Source organism: Notolabrus celidotus, chromosome 2 (genome assembly GCF_009762535.1).
Source record: "Notolabrus celidotus isolate fNotCel1 chromosome 2, fNotCel1.pri, whole genome shotgun sequence".
Classification (NCBI taxonomy): Eukaryota; Metazoa; Chordata; class Actinopteri; order Labriformes; family Labridae; genus Notolabrus; species Notolabrus celidotus.
The window spans coordinates 39,241,771-39,258,286 of NC_048273.1; the positions used below are offsets into that span (position 1 = coordinate 39,241,771).

General features: G+C 39.6%; 1 protein-coding gene across 1 annotated transcript; it reads right to left on the minus strand.

The window, feature by feature from the left end:
• Positions 1 to 634: 634 nt before the first annotated feature.
• LOC117805890 (relaxin-3-like) lies at positions 635 to 5,028 on the minus strand. The gene is made up of 2 exons (XM_034674497.1): positions 4,762 to 5,028; positions 635 to 1,217 (listed from the first exon to the last, which is right to left on the minus strand). Exons 1-2 carry the CDS (start codon positions 4,931 to 4,933, stop codon positions 1,063 to 1,065), a joined length of 327 nt encoding a protein of 108 aa, XP_034530388.1. The 5' UTR covers positions 4,934 to 5,028; the 3' UTR covers positions 635 to 1,062.
• Positions 5,029 to 16,516: the final 11,488 nt, after the last annotated feature.

Here is a 16,516-nt window from a genome sequence, read left to right on the forward strand (position 1 = left end):
CAGATTTTGCTCTTCTTCACTTACTAACTACATACTGAATTTAGACCAAATCAGTAAATACTACTAGTATAGAAGGCAGTTTCAAAAACAGTCCATGTGTTTCCTCCCTTCTGTGTCGGCTCATTGTGTGTGATGTGTGATGTGTGATGTTTCATGTCTAGCAGATTCCTGTGTTCCTGTGTCCCCAGTGTTTTTTGAGTTGAGCACCTTTTTCTTTATTTCTTTTGTTAATTAAAACAGTTTCTTTTTTAAGTCTGCACTTGGGTCCTCCTGTTGGCTTTCACCCAACGAGACAGAGTGAACCGACCCAGTATGGGGCATTCGCTCAGACCGGTTGTCCAACAGCGCCCCTATCCTTTTTATTGAAGCACAAATACCTTGTGTTCATTTAGCGTCTAGCTCAGAGTAGCATTGTGTTAAGTAGCGACAGATGCACCAAGATTTAGTTTGAACCTCTTAGCAGCTGAGATGTGAAAGACCAGAACAAAAGAGTTATTTTCAGAATCTGAGCCTCAAGGGTGCAACATTTGTCTTGAAGAGTGTTTTGTTTTTAGTGTGAAGTAGTGCAAATCGTAAAGAACAATCCTCCCTCACAGATTGTAAGCTCTGTGCAAAAACATGTATTAGCCAAAAAAGTGAAATGACAGAAAACAGTTTGGGTTTCCCTTAAATACATCAAAGCAGAGATGATCATTTTAACAAACCTGCAACCCTGTGGAGATCCTTAATGCAGGACACAAGCCGAGGCAGAGATATCTGTTGTCTCTTTGCCTGCTCGAGTATCATCCCTGAGTGCATTATTAGAAACATTCACATGGTTGCACATGTGGTTCTTTCAGCTTAGTTTCAGAAACATGTTCACAGATGCGCAGTTAAACTCACATCTACAAAAGGGAAACCCACAAAAATGTCAAAAGAAAGTAGAAAAACAGCAGCTGTATACGCCAGGATTATTATACCTACACTGAAATCATTCTATCTCAGTTTTAAACATCAGCAGTTGGATTCAGATTTCAGATTCAGACGTTTCAGTCAAGAAGAGAAGCAGGAGACGGGTCGGCCTCAGCAGAGGAAGGTGAGGTCGCTCTTCCTGCAGCCCACCTGGCAGCACACGGAGGTCAGGATGTTGTTCATGTCCCGCCTGGTCAGCTGGGAGCCCGAATTACTGCTCGTCAGATCCTCCAGACTGCTGTGATCACCTGCAGGCAAACCTGGAACTACAAAACACATGAGAAGGTGAACACAAACACACTTCCTATCTGAAAATGTTCCCTTTGCTTCCAAAAGAATGACTGCTGATCGACTTTGTCAGATCAGTCTTGTGCTAAATGAGCTCCATATACGTTCTCATTATGTAATGTATTATATATATATATATATATATATATATTTAACTCAGTGTTATTTGTCTTCTGCAGTGTCACTCTACTCTTTGTAATCAGCACGACTGATCAGCTAACTGGGTTTGTGTGTGTGTGTGTGACAGACAGTGAGAGAGAGGAACAGATTGCTGCAGCCTTTAATCAGGATATGTGGACTCCTCTCATAATCAGGTAACATATCAGACCACGATGTCTCTGCACCAGGACACCTGTCTGTCTGCACACCCACTACACTGAAGTCACTGAATAAATCATATTCAGTTCATGCAGTGAAGTATCTGATATTCAACCACATAAGATTAAGTATATGTTGCTAGTCTGTGCTGTTGAAAATAATTTCAGGGGCCCACAAGAATGAGTTATACAGTAGAATGGCTCCAGAAGTCTCTAGGAATGGCCTTAAAAAAAGATCACCTTTGACCTAGGCAAATCTATGATTGACAGTGACAGCTGACAACTCTGTCAATACTCAGAACAAGGTTTTAATAAATGGAGTCAAATAGCAGCTAACGTGAAGCTTGTATTGAAGAGTCCATATATGTGTATGTTTGAAGGACACCCTCATTCTAATTTGAGTACACCTTCATAGTATTTAAGCCAGAACGTGGAGACAGAGGAGAGGCGACTTCATCTGGCTCGGTCGTCCTCCAAGCAGTCGCGATGCTTGTTACTGATGCTGATGCTGTTTGATTGTAATAAATCGAATTACTATTCAAGCTGGCCAGTGTCACGAGGTTCATTCTACAGCTGCACATCACGGACTGTTAAGATACAACAGCAGCAAGAATAACAGCAGACTTAATGAGTGGAGAGGTCCCTAAGTGAAAGAGAAACATGAGTGGGAAGCTGTGGGTCGCTGAAATAACAATGTAATCCTAATATTTGGAGTGTTTGTGTCTCAGTGTGCAAATAATGCAGCATTGCACTAAAGAAGACATAAGGTAAGTGATTGTGGTCAGGGCCCTCCTCACCCACACCCACACCCCAAGTTTGAAGAGCAGTTTTATCCCAAGAGTCATTGCAGCTCCCCCAAGCCAGTTCCACAAACGCCCCCATGACTGCTTTCTCTGACTTTTATCATTGCATGTTTGCACATGTCACACTTTACGACCTCTCCGGCTGTTTCTGCCTACCCTGACTTTAACTCACTTTAGTGCAGTCACCTTTATTCTGCATATTTGCACACTACACAGACTCTGTTACCTTTACATGCTGTCCTGTTTGTGTTATCGTGGAATTTGTCTGTTTCTATGTTGCACAAATGGCCTTGATGCTATTTCTTTTTTAAGTTATATTTTTAGGGCTTTTACACCTTTATGCATGGAGGAGAGGACAGTGGATAGACCAGGAACCCCAGAAAGAGTGGAGGAATGACATGCAGGAAAGGGGCCACAGGCTGGAGTCAAGTCCAGGCTGTCCACAACTTAACTGTTAAGCTAAATCTGCACCTGAGAGTTCCTCAGTTTCATTGTACCTGCTGCGATGACAGCCAAAAATATTCCATTCTATTCTATTTGAAAAAAATCTTTGAAAAACAGTCAGGAAAAAAACATTAGAAGAAACGCTGCCAAGAACAGTTTCAGATCACCTTTACATTAGGCAGAGAAACATTTAAACACAAAAGGTTTCATTTTATAAAAAATAAAAAAGATTGATGCAAGCTTCAGGATTTACTTCAAAGTTTAGATATTTAATTTTACACTTTTTATTTTTGTTTTCTTTATGAACTTCATTCTTAATTGTGATTAAAACATTTAAAATGTTAAATATTATCCAGTCCCTCCAGGATTTCGCGGGATTTATTTGTGATTGTTGCGTCCCAAAAAGCCTGAATTTGCGACAGCTTTTTAAAAAAATTGCGGTGAAAGTTGCGGGGGGGTTTTTTTTGGCTTTTTTCCCCAATAACATCTCAGGGGAAAGTAAATACGCTAAATTACAGTTGTTTTTAGAAAACATTCTTGATGTGACCACTGACTGTATTTTGAGTCTCTTGATTCACAGAAAAATGCCATGAAAGGACTGTATTGCACATTTACGACGGTCCCTGAATGCACCTCGCAGTGACTGATGCACAGTCAGTTCACGGCACTCTGAAATTAATCTGCATCTTTGATGACAAGGAGGTGATCAAAACTTACTGAATGTGTCTGATGTTTCACCAAACTGGATTAAATCAAGCTGTAGACGCAGAGCTTTTTACGGTAACCACGGCAACAATCAACATCAAACATCAAATAGTAAACAGACGTCCCCGGTTGTGTCCACTAACACACACCGGGGGTAAAAATCATCAATGAAGATGAGACAGATGCATGGAGGCGGGGAGAGCTGGTTCATAAAGCACACCTGCTGCAGGTAGAGACCAAGCTAACACTGAGCCCCTCAATCTATAAATAACAACGTTGTCATGGTCACTTGTCCTGCCTGCTGTCCCCTCTTTTCACCCGTTCTCTGTGCGTGTTTTGTTGTTGAAAAGTGCAGATCAAGTGAGGACTTACGTTTATGTTCCAAGGAAGTCAAATTGATGACAAAACCGATGACGTACAGGGGCTGAGATTGAGGTAATTGTTCAAATTTGCGGGAAAGTTGCGGTGATTGTAAAAAATTGTAGGGCCGCGAAAAAATCTCGCTGATTGGTTGAATTTGCATTGATAGTTGCGATCGCGAAATCGCAACTTCCTGGAGGGACTGATTATCAGTCTGAAAAGATCAGATTTAAAGAGACGGGCTGAAAGCAGTGCTCAGACACTTCAGGCTCCACGTCACATTCAGTGACATAAACTCTGGTTTACCAGTTGCATTTTTCTCATAAGAAGCTTGCTCAGTTATTTATTGTGAACAGTTAAATTTGTTTTTAGTAGCTTTAAGAAATAGTTACTGACAGTGATAGAGATTCTACAGGGAAATAAAAGAAAGCAGAAGAAACTGAACGCTCTTTTTAAATATACAACTACAACAAAATGAGACTGACTTCAAAGAAAGGTCAACGTTTCTTAGTTAATAATCAGAAAACAGTACGAACATTGAATCTAATGTTTTCTGTTTTTTACTAGATCACCTGTAATACTGTCTATTTTCAGCATAATGTGATCCCTTCCTGATGTTTCTTCAGTGTCAATGTTGTGTTGGAGAACAAATTCCACTTTCCTTGTTTGTTTTTCGATGAGATTTCAGCAGTTTAAGTTTACTTCTCATAAGAGTCTTTTGACTGACTCCTTTAAGACTACATCCACACAGACACAACAACAACAGATAGTTCTTCTACCCTTTAGTTCTTTCATCTGCAGGTGTGTTAAAGTGAATCAAAGAGAGCAAGTTTTACAAAAGTACACTTTAAGAAAACAAAAGTCCCAAATGATGAAAAGAGAAGTTCTCTCACCATCCAAGTCCGTCTCAGAGAGGAACCTCCTCCAGCGGGAGCCCCCGCAGGTGTAAACCACGGCCCTCAGGAACTCTCGCCCGCACAGCTTCACCGCCTTCACCTCCGCTCTCACCTGCTCCACCTGCACAGCCGCACACAGCAGCAGAGGTAACACCACCAGAGCCCTCATGATACCTGACCGTCTGTCCGTCTGTCTGCACTGAGGTTTATCTCTTCTCCTTGTCTGCTCTCTCTGCTGTTGGCTCTTTGCTATCTGGTGTCACACTGAAGTCTTCTGCTTTTTTCCAATGCCTACATCTCCTTTTATTATATACCATCCACCTCTTAGCATCTCTCCTCCTCCTCCTCTATCTAACTGGCCTCTTAGTCCATCCCAACACGCGCACGCACACACACACACAGCCCTCTCTATCTGTCATGTCATTGTATGTTTCCGGTCATCTCCACCATATTTAGCCGTCTCAGAGAAAGTGACGGCCATCATCCTTTTATGACCCTCAACAGACAATCACATTACCCTCCTCTTCCTCTCTGTGATTATGTGACTTAAGGCCATGATTGCACCGACCTTTAGCACACCACAAGTGCCCCCCCCCTCTGCAGGCTCACAGGTGTCGCCTGTGTTTACAACACTCTGATGGACTTTACTGCAGCATTTTGGCCGTGTGAGAGGAAACGAGACAGTGTTGACCGTCCATCATGAGGGTCATTTCGATGCTGCTGATGGTGGGATGTGATACTCAGATGGACATTTCACTTCGATCATTAAAGGTGGAGCTCCCACTTAGGATGTCAATGAAATTACATTAGGGTTGGTTGTATGCACTGTTAGATGTTTTATTGTAGTTTAACAGTAACTTAGTGGCAACACATTGAACGCTGATCTACAGAAACTCTACTGGAATTATGTTTTGAAGTAAAACAGAGTGATTCAAACCAAGACTGTCTTTTTATTCTGAAGATTAGATTTTATTAGCAAAATCAAAACCAAATTTACAATATATATCCAATATTCAAAAATATTTGTATGTGTTTTAAACAGGGTGATGTTTATACAAAAAGATATATCTATACATACATACACACTTGCACATACACATCAATTAGAATATACAAGAATAGATACAGATAAATCTAATACAAATGATGATAAATAAATACCAAAATAAATGAATAGATATGAAAGGGAGAGAAAAAATGACATGTCTTAGGGACCACATAAACCGCTGACCTCAAAGACCGATAGGAAGTCTGGAGGTCAGGGAGATGTACTGTATGTGGTGCTACTCCATTAAAAGATCTTAAATCCTAAAATGATCTAGAAAGAAATACAGATATTAATTATTTTACTTGAGCATGAACTGTTATTTTCTTATTATTTTGAAATATGCATCTTCATTTGACAGTCTGGCACAAATGGATGTTTGTAAATGTTTTTAGTACACTGTGTGTGTTCAGTGCAGCACATACTGTGTATACGTTTATATAATCACATGAATCATTTAGACACTAAAGTTACAAACCTGCAAATGCAACATTTACTGTGTGAAGCTTGTAAATTCTTATTCAAAGGTTACTCACTTCAAAGGTTTTCTTTTTTTTTAATCCTTTATTTTTGTAATTGGACAGCAGTTTGTTATACAGAGCATTGACATATAAAAGAGTTAATGTTAATTTCCTCTGCAGTGCTCTGTTTTTAAAGATAAATGGAACTAAATACAACCTGGGGGAGACCATATGTATACATTAGAGTGAGCAAGAAGCATTTCAGGGAGAGATAAGAGACAGAAAATCCCATAAAAAATGTATTTAAAAAAAAAACAGAAAACAAAAAAACCATGTAATTAGCTAAGACAAGACAGCATCACCGGGTCCTTGAATGGTATCATCCACAAAATCTGTCTTTAGGGGTTTCACATACTTAGTCCACTTGGTCCAGAGTTTAATAAAGACATCCTTCTGAAGTCGTAAACAGAAAGTAATCCTTTCCATAACAGAAATATCATTACTGTTAATCCACTCCTGTATTGTGGGAGGTTCAGGAAGTAACCAGCGCCTCGTCATGGCTTTTTTACAAGCACAGCTTAAAATGGCAAACAGGAATTTATCAACAGGCCTTGACTAAAGGCTGATTTTAATTGTTGCTTTCCCTTTTTTCTCAGGTTATCTTCTTTGGGAAGTTTAGCAGAGAGATGACACTTTGTAAAAAGTTCAAATATAGAAAGTAGTTTCTGAGAAAGTAGACCTCTAAAGTGCTCCAAAGAGTTTCACAACACTGATACTTTTGGAAGCAATAGTTTTAGTCCATTTCAGGGTGTGTATTCTGGGCCCTTTCATCACCATTCTCCTCTACTGTTCCCCCTGCTACTACAACATGCTAACTGTCTCCAACAAAAACAAACTCATACGCACCACAAACACTGCCACCAAAATCATCCGCCTCCCCACACCCAACCTGTCTGACCTCAACAACAGAGCCATCATACGCAGAGCACGCACTATAACACTGGACCCCCAACACCCCCTCTACTCTGTCTTCACACTACTCCCCTCCGGTCGCAGGTACAGATCCCCTTACTGTAGGCGAGCCCGGTTTGGCAGAAGCTTCGTCCCATCGGCCATAGCACTGCTAAACAGAATACCACTGTAATGTGTCCGGTGTGTTTATATGTGTCCGGTGTGCATATATGTGTCCAGTGTGTTTATATGTGTCCAGTGTGCATATATGTGTCCAGTGTGTTCATAGGTGTTCGGTGTGTTTTATATGTGCCCAGTGTGTGCATATGTGTCTGGTGTGTATATATGTGGGTTGAGGTGCACCATTGCTGTGAGGCTGGGTGGATGGTTATGGTTATTGTGTTCATACATGCATCCCTGTACAGACGGTGGCAACAAATCTCCTTATTAAGGACAAATAAAGATCTAAAAGATCTATCTATCTACCATATGACCATTTAAATCCTCAGAAAACACACTGAGGAAGAACCTTTATTGATAATGTTTCAGAGGTAGAGTACATACAATATGATGATAAAATCATAATCAGACAGAGTGGCATTAAAAACGACAAAAGAAACTTTCAAGGTAACAAAAACATCTCCTTCTGCTTTGTTTTGTCAGTCAGGTAGCTTTTCACCCTTCAGAAACTTATTTAGAAAGGCTGTTTCTGAAGGGTGCAGTTAATCACAAAATCTGCTGCTTTCCCCTCATCAGCATTTGTAGTCACTGAAAAGAACTAACAACTTAATGTTGCTCATTTACCTCCTAAAAAGCATCATTATTCATTTCAGTCGGCTTCATAACCAAGTACAAAGTCCTCTCAGGATCTTTAATGTCACCAGCTTGACCAGCTTTTGTCATGCTGCTATAGGCCTAGACTGCTGGGGGAACTGGCACACTGACACACTGGGATCCTAGCTCACCCCCTTCCCTCCAACCCCTTCATCACTTACTTTAACTCTGCCTGTCCCATTAAAGTTACTAACCATAGACCTTTCTGGAGTCCCTGAGCTCCATTGTCTTGTAGATTCCTCTGAGCTGCCGTAGACGTCCTCCTGCTGCGGACGATCCAGACTCCAGCTGATACGGACATGCTGGACTCCAGCGGCAACAGCTTCTACGACTCGTCTCATCACTATCACTTCTCTCTCTTACTCCCCTCTATCTGTCTTTCCAGACCCAACTCAGTCTCAGCAGATGTCTGTCTAACATGAGTCTGGTTCTGCTCGAGGTTTCTGCCTGTTAAAGGAAGTTTTTCCTCTCCACTGTAACTAGCTAAATACTGTGAGGTGCAATGCTCATGATGGATTAAGGTGGGGTCAGACTGAGTCTTACCCTGTCTTGGTGTTGGGTCTCTGTTCATAATTTGACATAGAGTGGTCTAGACCTGCTCTGTTTGTAAAAGCGTCTTGAGATAACGTTTGTTGTGATTTGGCGCTATACAAATAAAGATTGATTGATTGATTAAAGATTGACCAGCTTCATTTATTTTCTGGTGCAGATTCTAACATCTAAGATAAAGTAGCAAAGATCTTAACGTTGTGGGAATTTTGCAAACCTGTGAAATGCACCACAGCTGAGAGCATGTGCGACAGTTATCGACTTCATCGGTTTGGTTTCGGACCCTGAACAGCCGGCTGACTGTTCAGAGGTTAAGTTGTTCAGAGGTTTGGTGTGTAAGTGTTTGAAAGCTGTGTAAAAGCTCATTAGTGGACCTTTAATACAGTATGTTTAGCAGATGCTATTCATGGAAAACATTAACCCTGATGATTTTAACCCCTGATGAGCTCTGTGCATTGACGGCTGTAATCAGGACTCCTTTAGTAAAAATGAACTCAGCTTCCTTTGCCCTGAGTGATGACTCACAGGCTTGAAGAGGTGATGAAGATGACCTGAAAAGAAATGACCCTACATTATCTCAAGTGATTAAATGTGACATAGAGGTAGCAGGGTGAGGGAGGTCATGACCTGATAAAGTGGGAATAGGAGCTTCTGTTTCTCTCTCTGAATAATGTCTCACTGAGATTCTCTATTTTTTTTTTTTTAAATATATTTTTATTGATTTTACATGGACATACATTCATAAAAATCGAGGATAAGATGTTAAATATAGACACAAATATAATATAGTCAAAATTAGCCTAGAAAGGAACATCAAGGGTGCTGGTGGAACTACCAGGCACCACTAAACCAACAACAGAAACCTTAAAATGTTAGAAAAAAATAACAAAAGCAAACAAAACAAAAACACATACACACACACACACACACAGGGGGTTCATAAAACCATCCCAAGTGCTATGGAAGTTCTGGAGGGTGCCATTTACACTGTATCGGATCTTTTCCAACTGAAGACTAGACATAATATTACGGACGAGATGAGTGTCGGTGGGTGGAGCAGCGTTCTTCCAGTTCAGCAATATCAACCGCTGTGCTAATAGGGAAGAGAACGCAAGAGCTTTTCTCTGTTTGGTAGTTGTGGTTATGTTTGCTGGGGGTACACCAAAGATAGCAGTGAGGGGGCAGAGGGGAATATTTTTCTTAAATATTTTAGAGAACAAATTAAAGAAGGAGGACCAAAATTGATCTAGCTCTGAGCATCCCCAAAACATGTGGTAAAGGGTTGCAGGCACTATTTTGATAGCAGTGAGGGTCTATGTTAGGGTACAGTTTAGCCAGGGCAGAGTTACAGTAATGAAGACGATGCAGGACTTTGAACTGGATCAGACTGTGACGCGCACATATAGATGAAGAGTGTACATTTTTAAGGGCTGTGTCCCAAACATCATCCCCAATGCCGAAACCAAGCTCCCCTTCCCAGCGTTGTTTAACGATATCTAGAGACGGGGAATTAATGGAAATACTATATTCATATATTTTAGCAATCCTCCTTCTTTGAGATTTTAGACACAGGGTTATGATATGGTCAAGGTGAGTCTCAGGTGGGCAGGATGGAAAATTGGGAAACCTCTTTCTGATAAAGTCTCTCACCTGTAGATAGTGAAAGAAGTGGCAACGAGGGAGATCAAATTTCTCTGAAAGTTGAGAGAAGCTGGCAAAGATGTTATTTATGTACAGGTGCTGAAGACTTTGTACACCCCTGGCAGCCCAGGTATTAAATGAAGAGGAGCAAATAGAAGGAAGGAACAAGGGGTTATTAAGAATGGGAGAGAAGAGAGAAGTGCCCTGTATGCCATGAAATATCTTAAACTGTTTTAAAATCCTTAAAGAATGCCACACAACTACATTATGTTTAGGAATAGAGACCGGAAGAGGGAGTGATGTCCCGAGGAGGGCAGACAGAGAGTAGGGTCGACACAGAGAAGCTTCAATCTTAACCCATGCAGGACAGACTGTACTATCGGGGGACAGAAGCCAGAGAGACATGTTACTTAGATTAGCAGCCCAATAATAGAATTGAAAATTCGGGGAGGAAAGACCCCCAAGGCGTTGAGGCCTTTCAAGAAATTCTTTGCGTATCCGAGCTGGTTTCCCTCCCCAAATAAAGACGGTAATTAGTTGCTGCACAGTTTTAAAAAATGAACGAGGAATAAAAATTGGCAGACATTGAAACAAATAAAGAAACTTGGGGAGAGTATTCATTTTCACTGAGTTAAGTTTACCCATTAATGAAAGCAGGAGAGTAGCCCACCGTGCAAAGTCTGATTTACACCGTTCAAGGAGAGGGATAAAATTAGCTTGGAAAAGTTTTGAGAATGATCGAGTGATAGTTACGCCAAGGTACTTAAAAGAGTCTTTTGCAATCTTGAAAGGTACACTTATCGGGGGCGGAGAGGAGAGAGTTAAGGGGAAATACTCACTCTTCTCTAAATTAAGCTTATAGCCAGAGATGGCTCCAAAAGGAGATTCTCTATTTTTGACACCAAATCAAAGGTCTTTAATCTGAAGTTCAGCAGGAGCAGGAACTGAGAGTTGATGGAGTAGAAAATGTTCTCTCCTGTCACAGTGAGATGTTGTATTTTATATTTCACTTTTAGTCCATAATGTCATGACTGAGTTTCAGAGCTGGATGGAAGCTAGAATGTGAAGATTTGAAGCTCAGAGATCAACGTGACTTCTATAGAAAGCAGAAAAAATCATCGGTGTCGACCTGCCCCCCATCCAGGACTTGTACCGGTCCCGGGCCAGGAAACGGGCAGGTAGCATCACCGCTGACCCCTCACACCCTGGACACAAATTCTTCAAACTCCTCCCCTCCGGCAGGCGCTACAGATCACTGTGCGCCAAAACAACCCGCCATAAGAACAGTTTCTTCCCCCAGGCTGTCACTCTGATGAACACTAAACCATAACAGTGTCATACCTGTCAGATAAACACTCTCTGTAAATATACATGTAGATACACAATGCAAAAATTCTCAAGCAGAATTCCATATTTCTATTTTTTGTATTATTTAACTTCTATTTTATAATGTAAAACTACCTCTGCAACTCACCACTGCACTTTATCATATTATTTTAGCCTGTACATATTAGTCATGCCTATTTGTTTTTTACTTTGTATTTATAGCTGATGTTATTGTTATTATATTTTTATTTTATTTTTTATTGTAGTTCTTATTCTTATTCTTATGCCTTGTACAAAGAGAGCACAGTTTACTGAAGTCAAATTCCTTGTGTGTTCAAGCATACCTGGCCACTAAAGCTGATTCTGATTCTGATATTCTGACTTTAGTTTCATGCTTTGGATACAACTGTTCTTCTAATTCGGTTTTAATTCAATGTCTGCGTATAAGTATTTGCATTTTTGTGAGCAACATTAGTATTCAGCTGAAGTCATTAATCTTTGTTTATTACCTTTCACACATTCAATGATGCAGCCCAAAGTGCTTCACGGAAAAACAGAGACACTGAAAATAACAGCAACAAGTAAAACGATACAAGACTGAAACAAGATAGAGGATAGTAAAATGAGATCGTTAGAAATAAAATAAAAAATCATTAAAATGAAATCAATAAAACAAGATCAGATAAATAACATCAAAATGAAATAAACTTCATCAATAAGGATCAGATAGAATCAAATAATTACTTTGAAATAAATTAAATAAGATTAGATTGTATAAATACCAGAAAAATAGAATCACATAAAATAAGATAAGATAGAATAAAATGAAATCATTACAACACATCAATAAAATAAGATCAGATAAATACAGGAACATTAAAATAAAATCATTACAATGATATTATAAAATAAGATCAGATAGATATGATAAAAATAAAGTTACATAAAATAACAAGAAATAAGCTTAGATAGAACTAAATTAAATTAAATGATATTAAAAAATGGTTGTAACAGTAACAATGGTAATAATGCAGTCATGGGCTTAAATGAAGTTACTCCAGATGATAAAAGTAGGTCTTTAGTTTACTTCTGAAAACATTCAGAGAGCTCTCAGTTTTAAGGTCCAGAGGCAGAGAGTTCTTCAGTTTAGGGGAATAAGAACAGAGAACTCTCTGGCCGGCTCTTCAGAGGGACACATGAGGAACATTTCAATTCACACTCACTTCTCAGAGAAAACGTACTTCCTCTCTGACGCACAACAAGTACACAAGGCCTGATTTGTTTTTCTGTGCTACATTTCAGGAAACCTTGATCCGACTCTTCGTCACAGCAGAAATACCAACTCTAAATTCAGTATAATGACAAACAGGTAAATGTGATGTTTGCAGATAAGGTCTGACTTAATGGGATTGTCTGTTTCTGTGGGAGACATTCGGCCGCCCGTGTCTCTGAGGACTGAGTCTCACAACAAGAGACACAAGATAAATGCAAGAAACAGACACACAACTAATCTACTCAGGACTACATCAGTGTGCAGTGTGAGTGTGTGTGAGTGTGTGTGCACAGCATCCACCTAAAGGAGAAGACACAGCGAGACACTGCTGTGTTTGCCATGAGGGCTGACTGTCAGGTGTGTGTGTGTGTGTGTGTGTGTGTGTCATTGACTGACTGTGGGAATAATGGTTTTAAATTGGTGACATAAAAAACATAAGATGCTATAAAAGCAGTTAAAGTGCATTATCACAGACTGCAGTGCAGCTTCATGTCAACAAAAGACAGATTACATGTGACTTCATGGTGCGTTCAATAAAAACTCATCAATAAGACAAAAACTGTGGGTCAAATATGTTACAGACTCTGGGATTAGATTGAAATATCACACCAACTTTGAGTGCAAACTGTGCTGGAGGATTGTACCTTCACAGTGGACAGGTTCCATGGTTGATTCACTGTCTGACACTTGTTGTTGCATCTTTGATTTATTACATTTATAAGCACAGATACACTGCACATCTGTTTCATGGGACAGGTGCAAAGAAGATGAGTGAAATTATAAAAGAATTCAAATCTCCAGCACACTATCTGACTTCAAAATATATTTATTAGCAGGGTTTTGGTCCTTGTTCCTTCCTTTCCCATAGGAAAAGAAATTTAGAGAGGAGATCTCAAAAGTGTTTCATTTCTGTCTCCTAGACAACAATGAGATCTGTTTGAAAGCAAAATGAGACTATAGCTTATGTCTCCTGTTTCTCATTCTTGCCTCCAGAAAAAAGTTGCAAAAAGTCTCAGCTTAGTTTCCCTTTCAGTTCAAAAGGAGTTCTGGTCAGAATCTGAAATGATTCTCAGGTATTTCTCAAGTGTTGTGACTCCTTTTGAGCTCAGGTGGAGAAACCAGGGAGCTCTCTCAACTGTCTCAATCTAACCTCATCCATTTGTTTTTGTCAGACTCAGTTTTTGTGTCTCAAGTTGAGCTCAGATGGAGCAAAGAAAGAGCCTGAGCTCATCTTTTCATCAACATGTATAGTGCCCTGCATAATTAAGATTTCAATGTAATTGTCCACAAACTTACAATTCTCATTAAAACATTTGAACCACTTCAAGATCAGCTATTTAGATGTCAAATGATCTCTTCTTTGACTTCACAATATGGTCCTTCCTTTACAAGTCTGTTTGAAACAAAACACCTTCACAAAGATTTAGTGGATTTGAGAGAAACTGCTAAAGATAGAGATTTCATACCAGGTATGACAGATGATTTATTTAAAATATGGGCCGCAAAAGGGCCGACCAGATTTAGCCAGATTATTACAATTAAAGGGGAGGATTCTTTTGGGCGATGGTGGCCTAGCGGTCTAAGCGCCCCACATACAGAGGCTATAGTCCTTGTCGCAGGGGTCGCTGGTTCGATTCCCAGCCAGTCAACCATTTCCTGCATCTCTTCCCCCGCTCTCTACTCCCCACATTTCCTGTCTCTCTTCAGCTGTCCTGTCAAATAAAGGCAAAAAGGCCAAAAAATATATTTAAAAAAAGAGAAGAAAATGAGCCATTAATGAGATCTCTCATTTAAGTCTCAAATAAGACTCATGTCATGGTCTCAACTATTTCTCCTAGTGAATTTTAGGAGAAACTAAAGAGAAACGAATGAGAACAATTTGAAACTTGAATGAGGCTGAAGTGAGAATCTCAATTTTGTCTCCCGAGACTTAGAAGAGAAATCCTTGAGCAGTAAAATTTTCCTCTGGGTTGTTTCCAAACACACAGGACACATCAGTGCTCCTTTAAAGCGATGAAAAAAAGAACATGTTCACTGCCTAAATGCAAATATGGTTTATGTAATTCCATGTTCCATGACATGTAAAACCATAACATGACTCTGTGAGGAAATGAGGTAATGCCAGCGTTAAACGGCTCATTAAATGTGTTTGCAGGTCATTGAATTTTAATCCTTAGGTCTTCCCTTGTGTCTGTCTTTCCCTTTCAGAGTAAATGTTTCCTGTTTGTAGCTCAGACCATGGCTATAACATATTATATTTGGCATTAAATGCACATATTATTTAAAGAATAATTCATCCCGATTGAAGAGCTGCTTATTAAATCCCTATCTTGTTGAATCGTAACCTCAAAGATCTTTCTTTTACTGCAAGAACAACTATGCCATCCTTTGTTGAAAGTTAAAAAACAGTGGGAGCTAGCTTTGGCTACAAACATATCACTCAAAGAATAGAATTCAAGCATTAATAACATCAATACTATGTACAAGGAGCTTGGAAATAAATTCATTCAATTGAAAATTATACATGGATGGCATAGGACGCCTCAACAGTTACATAAATGGAAACTAACACCAACAGACACATGCTGGAGGTGCGATGAGACTGGTGCTTCCATCTTTCATATACTGTGGACATGTCCTGTACTCAAGAACTGGTAGGAAAATATTCAACAAGTTCTGTATGAAGTCCTGAAAAAGAAATTTAAAGTTTCCACTAAACTGACTATTCTAGGCTCTACCTGTGAACTCAAAGACTCTGACCTGTTTCCCCTGGAAAAGAGATGGATCATCCTGGCTCTAACAACAGCCAAGCGGATATTATTGAGACACTGGATACATAAACACCCCCCTCTCTATGAAGAATGGGTAACAACCATGGCTCAACTTGCTGCTTATGAGAGAGTGACATACTGCTTGCTGGACAAACTGGACCAATACATGCTCACATGGGGCCCTTACACAGCTTGGCTGTCTATTCCTGCAATTTAAGAGTTTAATTTAATAGCTAGATTTAAAATGTGCAAAGGATGGATGTATATTCAGTATTTGGGAAACAGTGTGTGTGGTTCTGTTTTTTTTTGTTTACTTGTCATTTCTTATGTTTGTTTAACAGTGTCTTTGTTTGTTACCCTCTGTCTTTGTCAACATACTATGTCTATGTTACACATGGGAGTGTATGTTCATGTAAGATGGAGTCTTTTTATGTATTGTCTGAAAATCAATAAAAACTGTACAATATATAAAAAAAAAAAGAATAATTCATCATAATGTAAATTTTCTATCTTTTAAATTTTAAAGTCAGTGCTGAAATTATGAAGCAACATTTGTCATAAAAAAACTCATAGAAAAATCTAAATATCAAACTCAAACTTTAACTCAAATTAATCAAAGGGTCACTGATGCACCGTGGGGATGTGATGTACGCAGGCGGAAGAAGTCTAATGTCCATGCAGAAGCTCAGCGGTTTCCAATGGTTTATTTCTGAAGGCAAGCAAGCAAACAAAAGGAACAAAGAAAATCACAGCTCCTGCTGCCTCTCTTGCACTGGTAAAAACCATAGGCCCACCCAGGTGCATGCTGGCCTTCTGCCTCCTACCTACCTGAATAACCTCAGGTGCCCACAGTTCCTCATTACCAAACAAACAAAAACAAACAAAAGAAACACTAAATATA

What these genes read in the sequence shown, in the direction of transcription:
- LOC117805890 (XM_034674497.1), bottom strand. Translation starts at nt 4,933, where the DNA reads ATGAGGGCTCTGGTGGTGTTACCTCTGCTGCTGTGTGCGGCTGTGCAG. An exon ending in CTCTGAGACGGACTTGGATG is followed by an intron (nt 1,218 to 4,761) that starts GTGAGAGAACTT and finishes TGTGTTTTGTAG; the next exon opens with TTCCAGGTTTGCCTGCAGGT.